Source organism: Panthera onca, chromosome F1 (assembly GCF_046562875.1).
Source record: "Panthera onca isolate mPanOnc1 chromosome F1, mPanOnc1 haplotype 2, whole genome shotgun sequence".
NCBI lineage: Eukaryota > Metazoa > Chordata > Mammalia > Carnivora > Felidae > Panthera > Panthera onca.
This window is the reverse complement of record NC_138355.1, coordinates 7,191,503-7,213,667: the sequence shown is the minus strand read 5'-3', so window position 1 is coordinate 7,213,667 and position 22,165 is coordinate 7,191,503. Positions and strand designations below refer to the sequence as shown.

The 22,165-nt window shown below is 45.8% G+C and overlaps 1 protein-coding gene across 3 annotated transcripts in view; it reads right to left on the bottom strand.

Annotated features, from left to right (window-relative positions):
• Nucleotides 1–22,165, bottom strand: part of SMYD3 (SET and MYND domain containing 3) — a 684,892-nt gene that overhangs the window by 134,929 nt on the left and 527,798 nt on the right. For all 3 annotated transcript variants that reach the window (XM_060644895.3, XM_060644894.3, XM_060644896.3), the window contains 2 exons: nt 21,479–21,581; nt 12,001–12,111 (listed from right to left, as the gene is read on the bottom strand). In XM_060644895.3, the coding sequence (XP_060500878.2) occupies nt 12,001–12,111; nt 21,479–21,581 (214 nt within the window). The remainder of the gene's footprint in view (nt 1–12,000; nt 12,112–21,478; nt 21,582–22,165) is intronic.

The following is a 22,165-nucleotide window of genomic DNA, read 5'->3' as shown; positions in this document are numbered from 1 at the left end:
ATCTAAAATGTCGGGCAGGGGGAAGAGAAGTAAAGAATGGGTTCAAATTTAAGTGACCATCAACTTAATACAGACTGCTATGGGGCTCCCTGGGTGGCCCAGTCAGTTAGCTGCCAGCTCTTGATTTCGGCTCAGGTCGTGATCTTACAGCTCATGGGTTTGAGCCCCACATCGGGCTCTGTGCTGACAGTGTGGAGTCTGCTTGGGATTCTGTCTCCCTCTCTCTCTGCCCCTCCCCGGCTTGTGCTCTGTCTCTCTCTCTCTCTCTCTCTCTTAAAACAAATAAATAAACATAAAAAATGTAGACTGCTATATACATGAGATGTTATATACAAACCTAATGGTAACTACAAATCAAAAACTGATAACTGATATGCAAAAAATAAACAAAGAAATCTAAGAATATCACTAAAGAAAGTCAGCAAACTGAGAGAAGAAAGGAAGAGAGGAGAAATACAAAACAACCATAAAACAAATAAAAGAATGGCAATAAGTAAATACCTGTCAATAATTACCTTGAATGTAAATGAACTCAATGCTCCAATCAAAGGAAATAGGGTGACAGAATGGATAAAAAAGCAAGACCCATCTATATGCTGCCTGCAAGAGACGCATTTCAGACCTAAAGACAGATGCAGACTGAAAGTCAAGGAATGCATTTACCATGCAAATTGAAGTGAAAAGAAAGCTGGGGTAGCAATACTTATATTGGACAAAATAGACTTTAAAACAAAGACTGTAACATGAGACAAAGAAGGACACTACATAAACATAAAGAGAATAACCGAACAAGAAGATTTAACAATTGTAAATATTTATGCACCCAACATGGAGGAACCCAAATACATAAAGCAACTAATAACAAACAGGAAGGAAGTAATAGATAGTTATACAATAACAATGGGGGACTTGAACACCCCACTTGGATAGATCATCCAAACAGAAAATCAACAAGGAAATAGTGGCTTTGAATCACACACTGGACCACATGGATTTAATAGATATATTCAGAACATTCCATCCTAAAACAGCAGAAACACATTGTTTTCAAGGGTACACAGAACATTCTCCACAATGGATCACATGTTAGGCCACAAAGCAAGTTTCAACAAATTCAAAAAGACTGAAGTCACACCATGCATCTTTTCCAACCACAATGCTATGAAATTAGTAATCAACCACAAGAAAAAATCTGTAAAGAGCACAAATACATGGGGCTTAAATAACATGCTATTAACCAACAAATGGGCAACCAAGAAATCAAAGAAGAAATAAAAAATTACATGGATACAAATGAAAATGAAAACATGATAGCTGAAAACCTCTGGGATGCAGCAAAAGCTGTTGAGGGAGGGAAGTTTATAGCAATACAGGCCTACCTCAAGAAGCAAGAAAAAGCTCAAACACACAACCTAACCTGGTACCTAAAGAAGCCACAAAAAGAACAAACCAAACCTCAAACCAGTAAAAGGAAGGGAATAATAAAGACTAGAACAGAAATGAATAAAATAGAAAAATAGAAACTAAAAAAGGAATAAAACAAATAAATGAAATCAGGAGCTGGTTTTTTTGAAAAGGTAAATAAAATTGATAAACCTCTAGGTAGACTCATGAGAGAGAGAGAGAGAGAGAGAGAGAGGACTCAAACAAAATCAGAAAGGAGAGAAAAAATATAAAAATGACATCACAGAAATTCAAAGCATTAGAAGAGAATTATTATGAAAACTTATATGCCAACAAATTGGACAACCTAGAAGAAATGGATAAATTCCTAGAAACATACAACCTCCCAAAACTGAATTAGGAAAAATAGAAAATTTGAACAGACTGATTACCAGCAATGAAACTTAATCAGTAAATAAAATACTCTGAACAAACAAAAGTCCAGGACCAGACAGCTTCATGTGTGAATTCTACCAAACATTTAAAGATGAATTAATACCAATTTTTCTCAAACTACTCCAAAAATTAGAAGGGGAAGGAAAGCTTCGAAATTCATTCTATGAGGCCATCACTTGCCTGATACCAAAACCAGATAAGAGACACTACAAAAAAAGAGAACTATGGGCTAGTATCTCTCATGAACATAGATGTAAAAATCCTTAACAGAACACTAGCAAACCAAATCCAACAATACATTAAAAAAATCATTCACCACAATCAAGTGGGATTCATTCCTGGGATGCAAGTGTGGTTCAATGTTTGCAAATCAATCAATGTGATACAACACATTAACAAGAGAAAGGATAAAAACTATATGATCATGGACAACAGATGCAGCAAAAGCATTTGAGAAAGTACAACATCCATTCATGACCAAAACCCTCAATAAAGTAAGTTAAGAGGGAACGTACCTCAACATAATAAAAACCATATATGAAAAACACACAGCTAACATCATACTCAATGGTGAAAAACCGAGGAACAAGACAAGGATGTCCAATCTTGCCACTTTATGCAATAGTACTGGAAGTCCTAGTCACAGCAATCAGACAAGAAAAAGAAATAAAAGGCATCAAGCGTGATAAGGAAGAGGTAAAATTTTCACTACTTGCAGATGACATGATAGTATATATAGAAAACCCCGAAGACTCCACCAAACAACTACTAGAACTGATAAATGAATCCAGTAAGATTAGAGGATACAAAATCAATATACAGAAATCTGTTGCATTTCTATATACTAATCATGAAGTAGCAAAAAAAGAAATTAAGAAAACAATCTCATTTATAATTGCACCAAAAGTTTATGCTTAGCAATCAACTTAACCAAAGAGGTGAAAGACCTTTACTCTGAAAGTTACAAGACACTGATGAAAGGAACTGAAGGTGACACAAACAAATGAAAAGCTATACCATGCTCATGGATTGGTAGAACAAATATTGTTAAAATGTGTATACTACCCAAAGCAATCTACAGCTTTAATGCAATCCCTATCAAAATACCAACAGCACTTTTCTGATATCACTACACTCTATTGGAATGATCACAACAGAAGAAAAACTGACAAAAAAATCAAGTGATGGCAAGCATGTAGAGTAACTGAAATGCTGCCTCACTGCCTGTGGGAATTCAAAAAGATACAGCTACATTGGAAAACAGTCTGGCAGTTTCTTATAAAGTTAAACATACACTGACCATGCAAGCCAACAAGCGTACTCCTGGGTATTTACACAGATGAAACGCAAGCTTATGTTCCCCCAATAACCTGTGCGTGAATATTTACAGTGGCTCTACTGATAACCACCAACAACTGGAAAAGAACCGAAAGTCCTTCAACTGATGAATGGATAACCTGTGGAGTAGCCACATAATAGAATACTATTTGGCAATAAAAAGGTACCAAGTACTGAGATTCCATAGTCATACGTGTGTGTAAAATAACATAGCTAAATAGCAAATGCATTATGCTAAGTGAAGGAAGACAGAATCAAATGGCTTTTAGGATCGATTTATGTGATGTTCTGAGAAAGGTAAAGCTACAGTGACAGGAAGCAGATCAGAGGTTAGCAGGGCTGGAATTGGGGGCAGGGGTGGGCTAGAAAGCGGTATGAGGGAATGCAGTGGGGGTGGGGCTGTTTCACATCTTAGTGGTGGTGGCTGCAGACGATATGCATTTGTCAAAACGCACAGCACTGTATGCTAAAAAGAGTGAATTCTATGGAATGAAAATACCTGAATTTTAAAAAGATAGGAAAAGTATACTTGTTATTCATAAAATTCTAGAGACAGTGAGGAGAGGTTAGGAATACAGCCTCTGCAGCTGACAGCTTCTACTTCATCTGCAAAAATGGGAAGAGGAGTGACCACCACCCTCATAAAGTCATGGGGACGAAGTGAGAGGAGGCAGCACCCAGCACGTGGGCAGTGCCCCCAAAGCTCCAGCAGGCATCGTAATGTAGAACATTCTCTGAGAAAGGTCACTCCTACAGCACTTCTTGAACACCGTGTGCCGCGTGTGGGGTGGGGACCACGCCCGGCGCACACGAACACACGCCGTGTGTCACAACAGCTGCTGTCCCTTCAGTCTGTTCCCCGAGTCAGAGCTTTTGTGGACCAAAAGCCAGAAGAAGAAAAGCATTTCTGCGCAAGAACTGGGAAGGTCGTGAGACAGAATTACGTCACCACAACCTGTGGAGCCACCCTCTCCTTACCCCGGGGTGGACTGTGGACAAACCGGAGCCACCTGCAAGGGCTCGGGGGCACAGCTGCCCGCTCTCCGGGGAGAAGGCAGAGCTGAGGCGCGACGTCCTGTCATGCGGCTGGCGGCATATTCCGAGGAGACACAATAGCTCCATTGTTCGGTTCCCGGGCCAACTTCAGAGCCTGTGGTACCCAGCCCAGAAGCCTCTCCCTTATTTCAGGGCAGCATCGCAGATGGGATTATGTGGTCATGAAGTCAATAAGCTGCTTTCCTACCTGAACATTAGTGACAGCCAGCACGGTGCTCACTCCGGGGAGAGCCTTTCTCCTGTGGTTTGCAGAAGGAGACGGTGCTGCGCCCTGGCCACTTAAAATCTGTCTCTGTCTCTCTCTCTCTCTGTCTCTCTCTCTCTCTCACACACACACACACACACACACACACAGTTCTTCAATCTCCTGCCAAACCTTCCTAATCTTCCCGAAGATAATGGAACTCCGTTACAATGCAAACATGAGAGACACAGGAACACTTCTGCTTAGGCTGTTAAAACCTGTGATAGAAAACAAGTCGGAGCCGGTGGAGTTCACGGTCGCACCACGAGGCATTTCTGCTTACAACTAATTTAGCAAAACAGAGGAAGGCAGCAGAAAAAAATCTTGGTTTAACTGATGACCTTTTAGTAAACGCTCATATTCGAAATAGACTCAAGTTACCATAGAGTTTGTCTTGGGCAGAGAACTCTCATTTCCTTTGACTACGGCTTTAATTCTAACATTCCCTTTATTGCTCCTTCAGTCTCCGTTTCGTCCTTGCCTCGCTCCTACCTCTTATGCCCGGTTATCACAGCTTGGTCACGCTCTCGCTGGGGTGCAGTGCCTACGGAAGGTGCTCTGGGAGGACGTCGGGCCACTTCGGGCTCCGTGACGCACACAAGTGTTGCAGAGGGCCTCAGAAGGGACCAAAGAAGGGAAATTCCGTGCTACAGGACAGGATCTTCAAAGAGGGGCTGAAATATTTACCCAGGACAGTAATTGACAGCGCTTTATGTCTACAGAAGAAAAGAAGAGGAATTGGGCTTAGCACTGGAGCATCAAGGGATGAGAAGCTTACTGGGGCTTCTCCCCTCCACAGAGCCATTTATTAAACTATTTTCAGAGGGCATATGTTTTCAGCACGACTACTCACGTCTCTGTCCTCAGAAGGCCCTGTGATACGAGATCTAGATCCCTTCTCACAGACAGGCTGGTGTTGGGTAAAAGGCTCACACACACTTGGGAGCCCTCAGGAGAATGAGATCGTTGTTTATCCTCACGGTTTCCCTTGCCTCCAAAGACCTGAATTCGTACCTATGTACTTGGAAAGCAAACTGCAGATGTCCAGTCAACAAGCTATAAGGTCAGACTTTGGGGTGCTCCCCTTTAGCCCAAATCCTAGTAAGAGTGGGTAAAATAGAAAAAGAGAAATCAAAAATAGCTTTACTAATTCAAAGACAAGAGAAACTCTCCTTGGACCCAAAACAGAACAGAAAGGCAAAGGAATAAACCAAGCGGGAACTAGGGCCTCGGGTCTGGGAGCAGGCAGTAGCTGTGGTTGAAAGGGACGAGAAATGCTTCATGTGAGAAGGGTGAGTAGAGGGGCGCCTGGGTGGCTCAGTCAGTTAAGAGTCTGACTCTTTTTTTTTTTTTTTTTTTTTACGTTTATTTATTTTTGAGACAGAGAGAGACAGAGCATGAATGGGGGAGGGTCAGAGAGAGAGGGAGACACAGAATCGGAAGCAGGCTCCAGGCTCTGGGCCATCATCAGCCCAGAGCCCGACGCGGGGCTCGAACTCACGGACCGTGAGATCGTGACCTGAGCTGAAGTCGGACGCTTAACCGACTGAGCCACCCAGGTGCCCCAAGAGTCTGACTCTTGATTCTGGCTCAGGTCATGGTCTCACAGTTCGTGAGTTCGAGCCCTGCATCAGGCTCTGCCCTGGCAGCGCGTGGAGTGTGCCTGGGATTCCTTCTCCCCCTCTCTCTGCTCTTCCCTTGCTCGCACTTGCTCTTTCTCCAAATAAATAAAAAATTAAAACAAAAAAGTAAAGGAGAATAGAGTCAGCTTTAAGGCTTAAAGCCAGGGGATGAGGTAAGGCTCCCTTGTAAAAAGAGGTTGAAGACACAGGGCTGATGACCTGGTCCCTTAAGCTAAATATGTTCCGGAAGCGCTGGGCCTGCACAGATCAGAAGACACAGACAGTCCTTCTGTCACCCATCACCTAAGTAACCAGATCTATAGTAGCCTCGATATCACTGTGGTGATTACATACCCCCTGTCCGGGGTAGGCAAGGGCAAGGTTAGCAGACAGAGGGGCTGAGCACAGAAGGAGAGAAAGGAACAAAACCAAAATACTTTCCCCTAAAAACAAGCCTGCAGTATAAAATTCCAAGCCACTTCGTGAAATGCAACGCTAAGGAAGGTAACTGACCAAAGTCAACAACCGGAACATGATTTCAATCCAGTGAATAGGCTACAGCACTGACTGACTGCGACTCTTTGGGTGCGACTGAGATGTTCAAATACAGAAGTAACAGAGGAGTACTCAGTGGAGGTGAATAGGAAACTATGAAGCAGAAACAGGTGGAAAGATATAAAACATAAACTGGGAGATATGGGGAAAAAAGCAAATATGAAATCCTAAGAATAAAAAAAAAAAAATAGTCATTAAACCAACTGAATAGCAAACAACATCCCTACGGTGTGATTTAAGGGAGCTTCAGTTTAAAAACACGGAGTAAATCCCAGAAGCCAAAAGGGGGTTATCTCGGGAGTAGGATGTGGGCAGGAGCAAGGAAGGAAAGTGTACTAGTGTTCTGAACTGGGTTCTAGTACTCTGGCTTTTCAAACTATATGCGTGTATCACTTTAATACAAATTACAATAACGAACTGAAAAGACTGTAAGAAATACCATTAACGGAGGATCGTCTAAGGATGCACAATCCTTGCTTTCCTCTGTACAGCCTAAATTTTATTCTTGGGATGAAGCAAACCATCAGAGAGAGAGGACACAAGAGCGTATGAGTTTTAACCCTTCTTGTTACTTCTTTTATTACGTTACAATGTGAAATGTCTATCAACCACATTGGAGAATATAAAAATCAGCTATTTAAATAACTGTGGCAGTCTGACAGGAAGCTGATCACTGAGTCTTGTGGGACCCTTTGGAGTGGCTCTGGCCTCAGGGCCAGGAAAAATTGCTTCGGCAGAGCAACAGGTGTGTGTCTGACCTCGCAGCCACTGTAACTTCTGAAACTACTCATTCAGATTTGGCTGCTGGGAAATTTAATATGTGATTTATTTCCAGTCACTTTACAGGATCATATGGATTGCTTTTTGGACACTGACTTGCTTTCCTCTTATTTCCTGTCACTCTTATTTCACAAATCAATATAAGATTGACAGCTGTTAGAGCCTACATACACGTCTACCTATATTTATATACTTACATTTATACATAAACAGATGTGTGTGGATATGTGCCTGAAAGCCAGGTTGCAGGCTTCTGAGAGGTGAAAGGATGTGATCAGATAGAATGAGTTGGGGAAAGAAGAGAAAGGAAGGGAAAAAAGGGCAGGTTGGGCTGTGGGGTCATCACTTTGGAGGACACTGAATGCTAAGAGTCTGACATTTACCCTGAACATTAGAGACAGTGGTAAATGCTTTGAAAATTCTGAGCAAAGCAATGACATGGAAACAGCAGTAGCTCAGAAAACTTGCTGTGCTACAGGGTCAAGGCTGGGTGAACGAGGACATTGAGGGCCAGACGACGAGTTAAGGGCTATTTTGATCATGAAGGAGTGAGGCACGGATGTTGTTAGTAAGCTGACAGACACTGTATTTTAGGAGAAGGATTGGATGTAACAGGCTTTAGGAAAGAAAAGGTGATGTGGCCAGTAAATGTAGCTTTTTCTTGCAACAAAGCGCGTGACATCCAAGGAAGCAAGCTCTGTATGACCCACAAACTTATGGAAACAATCAATCCCATTTGGTCTATTCTGCTTCCACTGCTGAGCATTCTGACCTGGGCAAGCCACAGGAGAAGCCAAATCATTCCAAAACCTCTCTTAGAAGGTACGTTTTATTCCTTCCAGAAATTAGGCTGCTGCTGATTACAAATGACAGCTAACTCCACACATGCAAATTACACCCGCTATTAAAGGCCTCCTGCCTTCCTGAAACATGATACCATGTGAGCCCAGCACCTCGCAGATGGAGACCCCGTAATAAATACTTCTCGACACAGAAACCTGTCGAGGTGAATTTCTTCGGCTCCAAGAAAAGCAGAAAAATAATCTCGAACACTTTGAATCTAGGAACTGAAGTAAATTGAATTTTGACCGAAGTAGTTTTGAATTTAAAACCTCTGGGGAATGCACTAAGCTGGATTTACCTGTGCATGATTTTTTCAAAGCAAATCAGCAATACAGAGATTTCAGGAAGGGCGTTTACATTACAAACAGAACAAAACTCTCAGATAAATAGAAGCCTGAAATATAACTGATGAGCTAATTGAAATCAAGTTTATATTCTCACATGAATACACACCCCACTCATTTCTACGGGGAAATATTTCAGAGAAACATGGTACAACAGAGGAGGAAGGGGCTTTATGACCACCTAGTTTAGTTCTCTCGTGTTACACACGGAGAGAACTTGTTTATCTTTCTCTGACTTATTTCCGTTAGCATCGTGCCCCTGCGGTCCATCCACGTTATTGCAAATGGCAAGATTCCTTTGTTTTCAATGGCTGAATAATATTTCACCACACACACACACACACACACACACACACACACACACACCACGTTTTCTTTATCCATTCATCTGTCAGTGGACATTTAAGGTCATTCCCTGTCGTGGCTATTGTAAATAATGTCGCAAATGAGGGTGCAAATAACTTTTCAAGTTAGTGTTTTCATTTCCTTTAAATACCCAGCAGTGGAATTGCTGGATCATGTGGTTTTTCTATTTTTTTAAGGTTACTTATTTATTATGAGAGAAAGAGAGAGGGGTAAAGAGAGAGAGAGAGAGAGAGAGAGAGAGAGAGAGAGCGCGCGCGCGCGCGCACACGTCTGTGTCTGAGAGCAGGAGGGGCAGAGACAGAGCACCCCAAGCAGGCTCCTGCCCAGCAAGGAGCCTGATGCGGGGCTTGACCTCACGACCCTCAGATCATGACCTGAGCCAAAATCAAGACTTGGACGCTTAACCAACTGAGCCACCCAGGCACCCCCTATTTTTAATTTTTTGAGGAACATCCATACTGTTGTCCACAGAGGCCGCACCAGTTTGTATTCCCACCAACACTGCCCACGGCTTCACTTTTCTACAACCTCATCCACACTTGTTATTCCGTGTCTTTTTGATTCTAGCCACTCTAACAGGTGTGAAGAGACACTGATGGCTAGGAGGTACATGAAAAGACGCTCAACATAGTGATCATTAGAAAAATGCAAATCAAAACCACAGTGAGATAGGAGTCCCTTGGCTACAGATGACAGGATAAATCAGAGAGCTTGAATGGCTTTCCCAAGGCCACCCGGGGTGTCAGATACAGAATGGAATAGAGTCCAGCAGAACAAGCAAGTATGTTTTCCATTTTACCACTTGGCCTATCTCTAGCCCATCTGTGATGGTTAATGTTGTGTGTCCATTTGACTGGGCTACAGGGTGCCCAGACATTTCATTAAACATTATTCTGGGTATGTGTGAGAGGCTGCTTTTGGATGAGATTAACATTTGAATCAGTAGACTGCCCTCCCCAGTGTGTTAGTTGTTATCGTTGTTACCCAATCAGTTGAAGGCCTGACTAAAACAGAGACTGACCCTACCGCAAGAGGGAAGTCTTCCTGCTCAACTGCCTTTGGGCCGGGACACTGTTTTTGCCCTGCCTTTGGACTCAAATGGAAGTCTGGCTCTTCCTGGGTCAGACCGGAACTTCCCTGTTAGCTCTCCTGGGTCTCCCACTCACCAACTGCAGGTCTTGGGACTTCCAAGCCTCCACAATCACATGAACCAAATCCTTTTCATAAATACCCCCCCGTCCCAGCTACTTTTCAGACACACACCCTGTCGGCGCTCTTTCTCTGGAGATTCCTAATATAGTATTAGACAAACTTTTAGCTCAAAGAAAAGTCTCGATGAATATGGCGGATACCGTGGATAGGCTACCCAAAAACCATTCCCAACCTTCCTCTCCCGTCTTCCTCTAATTTAAAGGCTGAAAACCTAAAATGTAGTTTCCTCACCTCTTTCACAGTAAAGGTGATCATACGACACAGTTCTGAACAATAACATGCAGGTGGAAATCCCCAGGAGCCTTTTCCTTGGTTCTCTGCCTTCTTTTTCGGGTCCAGAGGCTGGACACACTGACTCAGCGTTGAGGGTGCCAGTCACCCTGGGGCCATGAGGACAACTGACACATGTAGGGATGGGTACGGAGGAAGGTAGAAGGATTCTGGGTCTGTGATGAGGCCTGTGAGCGGCTGCTCTGGTCTTAGACTGCTTCTCCAGAAGTCTGGAGACAAATGTACCGTACCGACCAAAGCCAGTTTTAGTTGGGTTATCTGTTATTTGCAGCTCAACCTTTCCCTAATATACTATTCTAGCCGGGTTTCAACCAGAACAAAAACCAAAAGGGAACATGACCCCAATTCTGGAAATAAATAAATAAATAAGTACTTAATCAAATCCTTTGTAGGTCTACACAACACAGATGGCATGGGAGAGGCACGAAGTCCGAGACTTCCCATCCAAGCGTGCTGGCGGGAAGGAAGCTCGCTTCCCGCTACTCCTGATTAGGGTCTGGTCTGGGGAGAAATCCCAAGGGATCCTCTAGAACTCCAGCATGCTTGGTTGTGGCAAAAGGCTAACACCGAGGTAGAATGAATCTTGGGGAGCTATGAGCAGGGGTTCCAACTTTTCCCATGTAGCTCATTTATTTCTAAAAGTTCTTTCTAATGAAAAACTAATCATGTTCATGGATTCCTGCATCATTAGAATGAGCTCAGGTCCTCTCTCCATCAATGCTGCCACCAGAGACCACACATGGCTGCGGCAGTGGAAGGAACGCTAGATTTAGTCAAACGATCTGGGTTTGAGACTGGGTCCTGCCACGTCTTGCTTCGTCCTTTCCCACAGGCAGATCTGTGAACGTTCTGAGTTCCACTTCCTAATTTACAATTAGTGAGTTAAACGACACTGGGATTACAAAAGAATTCCAGCAAATGCAGAATACTCTACCAAAGTAAGATTTAATCAGGTCACTCGACTGTGTGCAAACTCAAAGCAGATAGGTCTGATGTGAGGGAAGTACAGGAGAAAAGCTCATTCTTTATCTTTATGGCATTTTTTTGGCCCTTCTTCCTTTCTCAGAGAGACAAAGGTGCTGGATAAGTGATCTCTGTCTGACGAAGTGCTACAGCAAAAAGCCTTACAGAACAAACCCGAGGAAATAAAACACAGGCTACAACTTGGTATGCTTATTACCGAGAAGTAGCGGTTACCAGTCGTAAGGTCACCTGACCCTCTCGTTGTGTGCTCTAACAGCACCCTGGCCTCAGTGTCCTAATGACCCGTTTAATGCCTCTCTGCCCTCTAGAACCTGAGCTCTCTAGATCCTTACCTGGCAGTAAACCTCTCACTGCTTCGTGGGGGATAAAAGTTCAAGAGGCTAAAATACATGCAGCACGATGCATCTTTTTAGTTTCCCCCTCCGCGCTGAGAGTCCTTCTGGATTCACGCAATAAAAGCAGAGTTCTCTGAAAGACCACAGGAGTCTTTCCGGGGAGATGTCCCGAGCTGGTTCCACACACATACCTTGTCTTGGGTTTGGCATCGAATACAGTCACATTCAAAACAGTACTGGTCCCTCAGCTGCTTCCGGCGCTCCTCGCTGGTCATCAGCATGTCCAGGTAGCAGATGGTGAGCTGGGGGGGCCAGAGAGAAGAGGGTCACGTGGCTGTGGTGCTCATTTTCTTTAGCAAATGGTTATTGTCACTGATTATTTAAGCAACACTTTTTTTTTTTTTTTTTTTTTTAATGTTTACTTATTCCTGAGAGAGAGAGAGAGAGAGAGACATAGCATGACCGGGGAGGGGAAGACAGAGAGGGAGACACAGAACCCCAAGCAGGATCCAGGCTCCAAGTTCTCAGTACACAGCCCGATGTGGGGCTCGAACCCACAAACCGCGAGATCGTGACCTGAGCCAAAGTTGAACTCTCAACTGACTGAGCCATCCACGTGCCCTGCAGCAACACATGTCTTTATTACACACCAAAAAGTGCAAGAGGAAAGACACTACTAACAATCTCGCTACGCAAATAATCACATGTAAAATGTTAACGCCATTACCTTCCAGCATCCGTTGCGTGGTGAGCGCACGTATATTATATCTTTATTATAAAGAACTGGACTCGTGACCTCTCTACACTTGTACACCTCACTTTTTATTCACCAAATAAGAGACTACCGAGAGCTGTTGTGTTTGGTAGTACTAAGGTTGGGCAGTAAAATCGATCACCGCCAGCGATGGGAGAAGGTGGATCAATCCTGGCCCCCGAGCGGGTGGCGGACTGATGCACCCAGGCGCTCTTAAATCCTGACCAGTCCTGCAGCTGCCTCATGGAACGAAACGTCAACCAAATTTGGTGCCTCTGAAGTTGGAGACTCTTTTCTTACTTGTGACGAGATAGGGAAAGAAAGAAACCACTTCCAAGTAGGGAGAATTAATGTCAGCATGTGATCTTGGGGGGAGGCTCTCAAACTGACTTCCTTGGACACTTTCGAACACAGTAATTACACCATCTAGGATGAGGTTTCTCTGTAGCCCTCAGGTTCCCCTTCTAGTCACAGGTCTTCAGGCAACGTCACGATGTCCACACATGCCTCACTCGACCGCATCTATGTGCTCAAAGTCTAATTCAAAATAAACAAAACGGAACCCCTGAGTCCCCTGGCCTGTTCCACCTGGGCTGGAGCCGTCCCAGTCCCCGCTGACAGGAATGCATCTTTTGTGTCCTTCAAGCAGAAACCCAAAGTCACCCTTGACCTCTCTCTCCCTCTCACGCCCTCACCTGATCCGCCAGGAAATTCTGTGGGCTCAATCTTAAAAACAAAACCAGGAACCCACCACTTTCTACCTTTCCCAATGTGACCACCCAGGTCTGAGTCGCCCTCCTCTCTGGCCCGTAAAACGCATGTCTCTGCCAGTCTCCCTGCTCCCCCCACAGACCCCGATGCCCCCTGTGCTCCACCCTCCAGGGCTCCCCGTGTCCCCTGCACTCTACCCTCCAGGCGTGATTCTCAGTGATTCTCTTCAAACAGAAGACAGATAGGCTCTTCCCTGTGCTCAAAACACTCCAACGGCCCCCGCTCTTGCTTACAGGCCAAGTCCTGATGAGGGATTCCTACAGCACAGCTCAGCCTGTGCTTCTGTGCTAAAGTCAGGAAACAATCGCAAGCTAACATTTAGAAACTTCTATAGGAACCTGGTAAGAGAAACTTTACGGGACTCTAATAATAAAACATTAGACTTTTATTTCCTATGATTTTAAAATTTCATTTTTCTAGTAATTTTTGTCATTAAGTTCTACAAAAACATTAGTCTGCAATGGATAAGAACTAGTAACAACCACCACCAGCCCCACTCCCTCTCTGAACTCCTTCCCCCGCCAGCCCTCGCTCCTCCTGTCCCCATGCACTCACACGTGCCAGACCGACACAGGATGTGTCCCGGGGCGCTGCCCCCAGAACCCTCTATGGGGCCTCCCTCACCGAGGTCTAACCTGGACCCTCCCTTGCTTAAAAGAACACTCTGACTCCGGCCCCACCCAGGGTCCCTCATTCCCTCACCCTTTTCTAGTTTTTCCTTTTCAGTGTCATATGTCAGCTTGTGACATGTTGTGTAAAATACTTCTTTATTTGCTTTTACATGTAGAAAGTAATCATGGGGGCAGGTGCGGCAGGCAGGAGTGGAAGAAGGCAGGACTGTCCGCTGAAGGAGGTAACTAAAGCTCCCAAGAGCCAAAAAAAATCCCACGTGCTTTTTCTTAGACTCAATAGAAAGCATCTCACATCTACCAAGCCAGATCTTACATGCCGGAAAGTACGGCAGGGCTCTTGACAGAAAACATAACTTTGGGTGGGCCTCAGTCTGCCAGCCCTTGTCCCACCCGCCGTGGCCATCACCAGGGTGACAGAAGCCAGGGCCAGGTCTGGCCGGCTGGCTCTCTCTCTAGATCCTCTCGACGGTGTTACCGAGGATCCGCTATGTGCTAGGCACTCCCAGAGAGAGGCAGCGTGAGACTGTGGAAATCAGCAAACGTCTGGGATCCATCTGGGATTTGCACCCACAGCCCTTGACTCAAGCCTTCTTGAGTCAAGAAGGCTTCTCATACTTCAGTGGGCCCAAGGGGAGGTTCGCTTCTTGGGGGGCTGTGCCAGCATCAACCCTAAAACGCGTAGGTCTGCGCTCGGCAGTGTCCTGTGACCACTGGGCTCCTTTAGCCGGGACCACAGCCACTTTTTCATTCCCTGAGTCCTTTTCCTTCCTTTGTGATGTGCACCCAGGGCTGCCCGGGAGATGCAAATGGCCATGATATCAGGCGAGTTCTTCCTGTTTACACACAACACTGTGTTCCAAATTCCAAGTAACCCATTTCCGACCACAGTTTTGAAACCGCCCGTTAGTAAGTCTGGGGCAGTACACGTATCCATCGGGTCTTAACAGGCTCTGAGGGTCCCGGGTTCCTTAAATGAGGTGATGGTAAAACGAACTGAACTCCGTGCTCCCTCTTGGGTTAACCCTGGGGCTCGAAGTCTCCATCTGCCCCGACGGCTCTCAGTCATCGGCCCCCCCCCCCAGCAGATCAGATCAACTCGCAGTAGTTCCTGGGAGACTACCACGTGCCCAGTGGGAAGCCAGTGAATCCAGGGCCGGAGAAATAACCTCGACTAACCCAAGACTAAACTGCGAGGGCCAAAACTCTGAGTGATCGCGCCAGGAGGCAAACGGGCAACAGGAGACTACTTACTTCATTGAACCCCAACGAACAGACTCGGACAGCCTCCCGCACTACGCCGTAACTGCCTGCGACCGCTACCGCTATCGGGACACTGGCTTTCCAACGGGCCTCCCTGCTGCCCGCCGTCCACCTCTCGTCTTCCAGACCGCTCTGAAAGAGCTTCCTCAAACTCACATCTGATCACGTCTCTACACGAAGACTGGCGACGGCCTCTGGCTGCCGGCGGGGATAAGGCACACAAGGGCTTCTCCGCTGCTCTTCGGTCTGCCTTTCTGCCTCAGTATCTCTCCGCACACCCTCCCGTCTTCAGGCACGCACACCACTAGGCCTCTGGAACAAGGCACACGGTGCCAGCGGGCGCTGCGCCTCCCTGCCCTGGCTAGCCAGTGCCTTCCCCACACTACCCACTTTTTCAGAGCATTCTCATCCCGCAAGCTTGGCTCCAAAACACTTCTCCAGGGAAGACTGCCCCGTTCCCCGCCTCCGTGCCTCCTCTGTGCCCTCTATGTCACCAAATACACTGTGTGAAAACTGAAGGTCTCAATGGCAAAACATTGTTATTCCTATTTTGGGGGAGAAAACACAGATTACTAGCTGGTAATGACAGTTAAATCATTTTATCAGCCAAAGATAAAAACCTTTATTGAAGACTGACTGATTCACTGCTCTCAATGAAGAATCTGCTCACTAAATGTTGGGCTCATTTAGCAGGAACGTATTTGTGAAACTCTGCCATTGATCAGTGGATGCCTTAATGGCACAGAACAAAATCGCATTAAAATATTAATGCCACTGACCATTGCTCTGCCATTTGAGAGCAGTTTTTATGGGAAAGGCAGTAAATCATCCCAACGTTAGAGTAATAACATGAAAGATATTTGCTGGATATCAGACATGCTGCTTACTTGAAAATTTCAAGGCAAAATGAACGCTTTTTCCATGAAGCCCATCTTTTCATTATGTACAACAGAGTGGGTAAAAAGATCAAATTAAAATTAGACTTCGCTTCCATTTCTGGAATTACACTGTCACAATTATAAATTTTTCTGCTAATACGGGCTCTGAACTGAAAGATGGCAAATCTCACTTCTTTTTTAAAATCAAACCTGAGTGTTATTCTTTCTCTTCTCATTGTCACACCCTTGTACTCAGCCATTATCAAATCCTGCCAGTTTTAGCTTCCAGCATTATTCTCTTCAGATCCCCCATCACGAGCCCCCAGGTGAATGCCTCCCGACCTCAGGACACCACTGTCACCTCGCGCCTGGATTACTGCATCCACCTGACCCTCATGCTCCCACACTTGCTTACACGTGCAAGGTCCGATCACACAACTCCTCTGCTTCTGCGGTGCCCCACTTTCCGTCCCCATCCCTTTGACAAGTATCTAATGAGGACCTCCTATAGGCCAGACGCCATAACGGGCCCCACGGGTCCCTATGATAATGTCTGGTCCCTGCATATTCCCTCATCTGCCAGTCACATTTGAAGTCTTCAGTCTATTGAGAAGAATGCTTCCTGTTCCTTGAAGTCACCATTCTGTCTCTTGCCTCTGTGCATTTGTCTAGGACGCCTTCCCTGTCTCAGCCAACCTGAGCTCTGTGGGTCCTTCGAGAGTCTAGGAGTTACTTCTCTGGAAGTTTTTTGGTTTTTTTTTCTGTTGTTTTTTTGTTTTTGTTTTTTTTTTTTTACCTTAACTGGAAAAAGCAGGAATATTTTAATAGCCTTCACAGATAATTATCACGGATATTCTTCTATGGTATTACACCAACATTTTACAAGAGGTAGTTTCTTAAAGATTAGTAGAAATGTGGAATCTAAAATCACATAGGTAAATGTCTTGAACTCAGTTATGTTCAAATCCACTGGTCGAACTTGGCATGGATCTTCTATTCAAGCGTGATCTGGCAACATCACGCATCGGTCCACTGAACCATGGCAACCTTCCAGATATCGACACACTTCATCATCCAATATGAAAAAATCCAGTCACCGCCATTGCCACCAGTATCGCAGGGAAAGTCTTTCGAGATCTGAGGGGCTGTCATGCTACCGGTGGTGGATACAGGTCTTCCAAAATACTGACTTGTAATTGAAAGCTTCAGTTTTTTTCATTAGCAACAAATACTGGCAGTTGTCATCCTTCAAGTGACAGGCTCACTTCAACCTCTTCTTCTCTCCCTCTTTTGTATTTACTTATTTTTTTTATTTAAATTCATGTTAGTTAACAGACAGGGTGGTCTTGGCTTCAGGAATAGAACCCAGTGATTCATCGTTTACATACGACACCCAGTGCGCATCCCAACAAGTGCCCTCCTCGAGGCCCATCACCCATTTAACCTACCCCATCTCCCCTCCAGCCACCCTCAGTTTGTTCTACGGAAGCCTTTTTCAACCGCTCCCCGCTACTGCCCCTTACCACCGCCTGGGTGCCCCCAGTCTGAATGTCTACAAAGCCCTATGTGTATTTATACCATTGTCCTCTTTATATTGTTATTGTTCGCTCTTTTCTGTTCTGTGTCCGTTTCCTCCATTATACCTCGAGCTCCCGAAAGCATGGGTGGATCTTACTCGTCTTTGTGTTCCCAGTGCCCCCCACGGTACATGACACCCAGTTAAGTATGGAGTGAATCTGTCAAGTGACTTAGCACCTAAGCAAAGATGACTGAGAGGAGAAACACACTGCCTGAAACCCACAACGCTTTAGATCAAAACTAGTATTACAGATACTGATATACTCAGCTCATGCAAATCACGTTTGTCCTGAAAATGCTGGCAGCCAGAGGCATTATTCATAACAGCTACAGCCTCTTCTAACGAGGAATTCCCACAAGGGTGCCCCCGACTGTCCAGCTTTCTTCCCTGATCCATATTTTGGAAGACTGCCAGCCGATATATGCATTTCATAGCGTAACAAAACCCTGAAGCAGCCATCAGCAATCCAGCACGTGAACCATGCCTTAAACCCTACTTAAACATCACTGCTGGATGAGGAGACAAAAAACCCAAAAGCAAAACCAAAGCAAACCAAACCAAACAGACCTAACAACTCAACATCACAATGAAAATCCTTAAGTAGCAAAGTGTTGTAAATGGTGCTGGTTTGAAGGGAAATGGTCCAAAAGTGGTCGGAAGGGTGGCTTTATGTGAGGAGATGTCACGGGTAAGAAATTTCCATGGTGACCTTTGTTATTGTGGAGACTGTGCAAATTCCCAACTCTCCTCATTTGGGTCTAAGATGCTCTTATCTCAAACTGGCAGTGCCTGGCTTTCATGTTACTTTCCTCGTGGGGCCCATGGGATATACCTGAAAATTAGCAATAGTTTCAAAATGGCTCTAAGATTCTATCCCACTTCTAGTTGTCTTTAACAAGCTTTATTCATTCACTCAACAAACACAAATTAAGAATCTTCCCTATTATAGACACTATATAGTCTTCCTCGTGGAGCCTACATTCTGGTACTTATATCCCACTGAGCACATAATAAAACTGGGGTGCCCTCATGGGCAATAAAGCCAAAATGCAAAGTTGATGCTGTGAAATTACCAAAATTCTTTTTTTTTTTTTTTTTTTAACATTTATTCATTTTTGAGAGAGAGAGACAGAGGTGAGCAGAGGAGGGGCAGAGAGAGAGAAACACAGAATCCGAAGTAGGTTTCAGGCTCTGAGCTGCCAGCACAGAGCCCAATGTGGGGCTCGAACCCACAAATCATGAGATCATGACCTGAGCCAAAGTCGGACGCTTAACTGAGCCATCCAGGCACCCCAAAATTACCAAAATTCTTAAATTTGCTTCCTCACCCAACTTACCAAAAGCAACTATTTGCACAATAAAAAGGAATTACCTCTCTTAATCCACCTCAAAATAGCTCTTCTCCTGGTTCTCCCTCTGGCCCACCTCTGCCAGTTTTAAATGTGCAGGATGTATGTTAGTTCTTCGAGGCAGGTGGCTACAGGCATTGGCTGAGCAGGGACTCAGGACACCAGCCTTCAGTGACCCAAAAGTGAATGATGAACAGCGGATCCATCTAGAATGTCAACAGTGCCCTTGGTGAGAAGCACTCCTGGTCTTTACAGTAAGGGCCATTTAATAGGAAGTCAAATCAACAACGAGTAATGAAATGCCTCCTGGGTGCAAGGCCAAGTGCTGGGTGATAAAGGAGATAGAGAAGTATGGCAAACAGAGAAGTCACCAAAAGAGCCAGAATAACTGCACAGAAATATAAATAACCACCGTAAAGGAGATCTCAAAGTGAAAGACCTTCCTTTAATTTGGGACATCGGGAAAAGCTTTATTGACAAGATGATGTTTGAAAGGTCCTGGAAGGGTATGTAAAATGGGGGCGGGGGACAACTGTGCAGAGAAATGTCACCCACCAAGGCATGCGCGATGAGGTGGGGAAATTTTTATTTTCTGAAAAAAAGAAATCCAGCTCATTGACAGACAGAGAAAACAGACTGGTAGTTGCCAGAGGTGGGGTGAAGCGGGTCAAAAGGTGGAAAGTTCCGGTTATAAAGGAAGTCCTAAGGCTGTGATGCCCAGCACGGCAACTATAGTTAACGATCCTGCGAAGCACATTTGAAAGTCACTATGAGAGTAAATCTTAAAAGTTCTCATCACAAGAAAAAAACGTTCTGTGACTATGTGTGGTGACGGACGTTAACCGGACGTACAACGGTGATCATTTTGCACCAGATGCAAACGGCGCATCGTCGCGTCGTCCACCTGAAGCTTACATCACGTGGTACGTGAATTATGCCTCAGTTACACCACATCATCTTCCGAACAGGATGGTAGAAAAGGCCTTGTAGGGAGAATCCTGCCTCTCTGGTAGGAGAAGCCTCTCTGGTAAGTGCCCGGCGGGAAAATACCCGAGTCTGCAGGGCCCGATGCTGAGCACAACTGTTCTGGGTGAAGCCGGAGAAGGGATCTGCTCGTTGCTCCAGAGATGTACGTGAAAAAAAGTGAAATAAGCACCAAAACATAAGACGCTTTTTCAACTAAATGAAAACCAACCCAGGAAAATAATTGGCAGCCACGCCTAGAAAACAAGACAGGAGAAAATCTCTTTGTCGTTCCTGAGAATTGCAACGGTTTCTAATGGTTTTTCTGTTTGCTTCTCATGTGGCCGATTTATTTTAATTCAGTAAAATCATCATGATATCGGCAGCAGCGTCGTCAGCAGCAGCCGGCCTTCAGCTCTGTTACTAACGCTGTCAAAAATGCACAGATCCCTTTCTCAGCCGCCCTGAAGTCACATGTGTCCCCAGGAAAAACCATGAGATTCTCCACATCACTGACAGATACCCCAGTGTACTGAGTACACCGTTCCTAAAAGCTGGAAATTCGGCAAGTGGCTGCATAACAGCTCATTTGGTTGAAAATCCCTTTGGAGGGAGTCTTATCAAAGCCAATTCCCTGTCTACGTAAAATCTGGTGCCTCTGAGTTCAGATTTTATTGGCTGGTTTTATTTATTTATTACCTGCATAAATGCAATAAAAGAGCATGATACTCTGCTTTCCTTGCAATAAACATCCACTTTAGCAAATTGGAAGGTAGAAGGAAAGTGGGTTCTCACAAGCGTAGACACCGATAACCCCGCATTCAGGGTGGTGCTTGTGCCAACCTTGTGTGGGCCCCCGTTCACCCTCAGCTGCCTCCTGAGACCTCGGGCTTCTGCAAACGAGGCCGGTGCGGCAGGCTACAAACCCAAAGGGTCAAGGCTTAGTCACTGCTGAAGGTTCTACGCCCTGGCCTCTCTTCCCCGTCACATCTTTGCTTGAACAATCACGCAGAGAGGCTTTGTAAAGGCCCAATGACAACTTGAAAGAGTGCAATTTGCTTACTTTCTTAGCATGAAGGGGAAAATGAGTCACCTTCAAAATGTGAGGAGTGGCCTTGGGAGTAAGTAAGCCCTTGGGATCCATTCACAAGCCGGCTGCCCTCCTGCCCGTGGAGGGATGACGACTGGCAGAGAGTGAGGGGGCAGGGAGCGTCACACACGGGACACGTACGCTCGTCACACACTCTCTCTCTCTCTCTGGCACACGAACAACAGGAGCTACTGATACCCAGAGACAGTCCATCTGTCATCCTGGACAAGTACTGATGGGCACACGGGTCGCTGGGTGGACCGTTACGGCTCCTTTCCCCAGCAGGGGGATGATGAGGAGCTGCCCCTCAGGCACAACCGGTTTCCGGAAGGGCCGTGTGGAGAGCGAGAGGGTCTCTGATGCGAGGGCAGGCCAGGCGCCGGGAAATCTTACCTCCTCTCCCGCCTCGATGTCACGGACCGCTCGCAGCAAGAGGTGGGGCCCGTTGAACACGATGGAGCAGTTGGGGTCACAGCTGTGATTGAGCAAAGACATACTGCAGGAAGGAAAAACGGGTACGGTCACTCAGCAGATACAGTCCAACATGTAAATTTCATGACTATAATGATAATGAGAAGGCACTTCAGCCCGGGGTGCGGGGACAGGGGAGGCTGACAGTGCACCAGGGGCTGAGTGCTCTGGGGGAAGGCCCAGAGCTGTCACCAGCCCATGTCACAGTGAAATGCTCCCAGACACAACACGGAGGCTACTTAGGGAAGCGTGCTCTGAGTCCTTTCTGCGGGTGAACGCGGGGGACGGCTGTCTCATTAGACAGCAGCCGGGGACCCCACCACACGGCATCTGGTCCACGCGGCCCCTTTGCAGGACGCGCACAGCCAACGCTGGGGCATGAGGAGAGTCCTCCCTCTTACACAGAACGCTGGCGGCGTCCTGCTGTCTAGATCCCGGCGTGTGCGGGGCCACGACACAGGCGTCTTAGTGCCGGTGACCATCCGGGAAGGGGACTGGGTTTAAGCCGCACCATATCCGATAGTACTCAGAGCAGGTGCGAGTGAGCATTTACTGAGCAGGGAGCACCCTCCTGGCCCTTGCACGTGCTTTCCAAATGTAGTCACCACG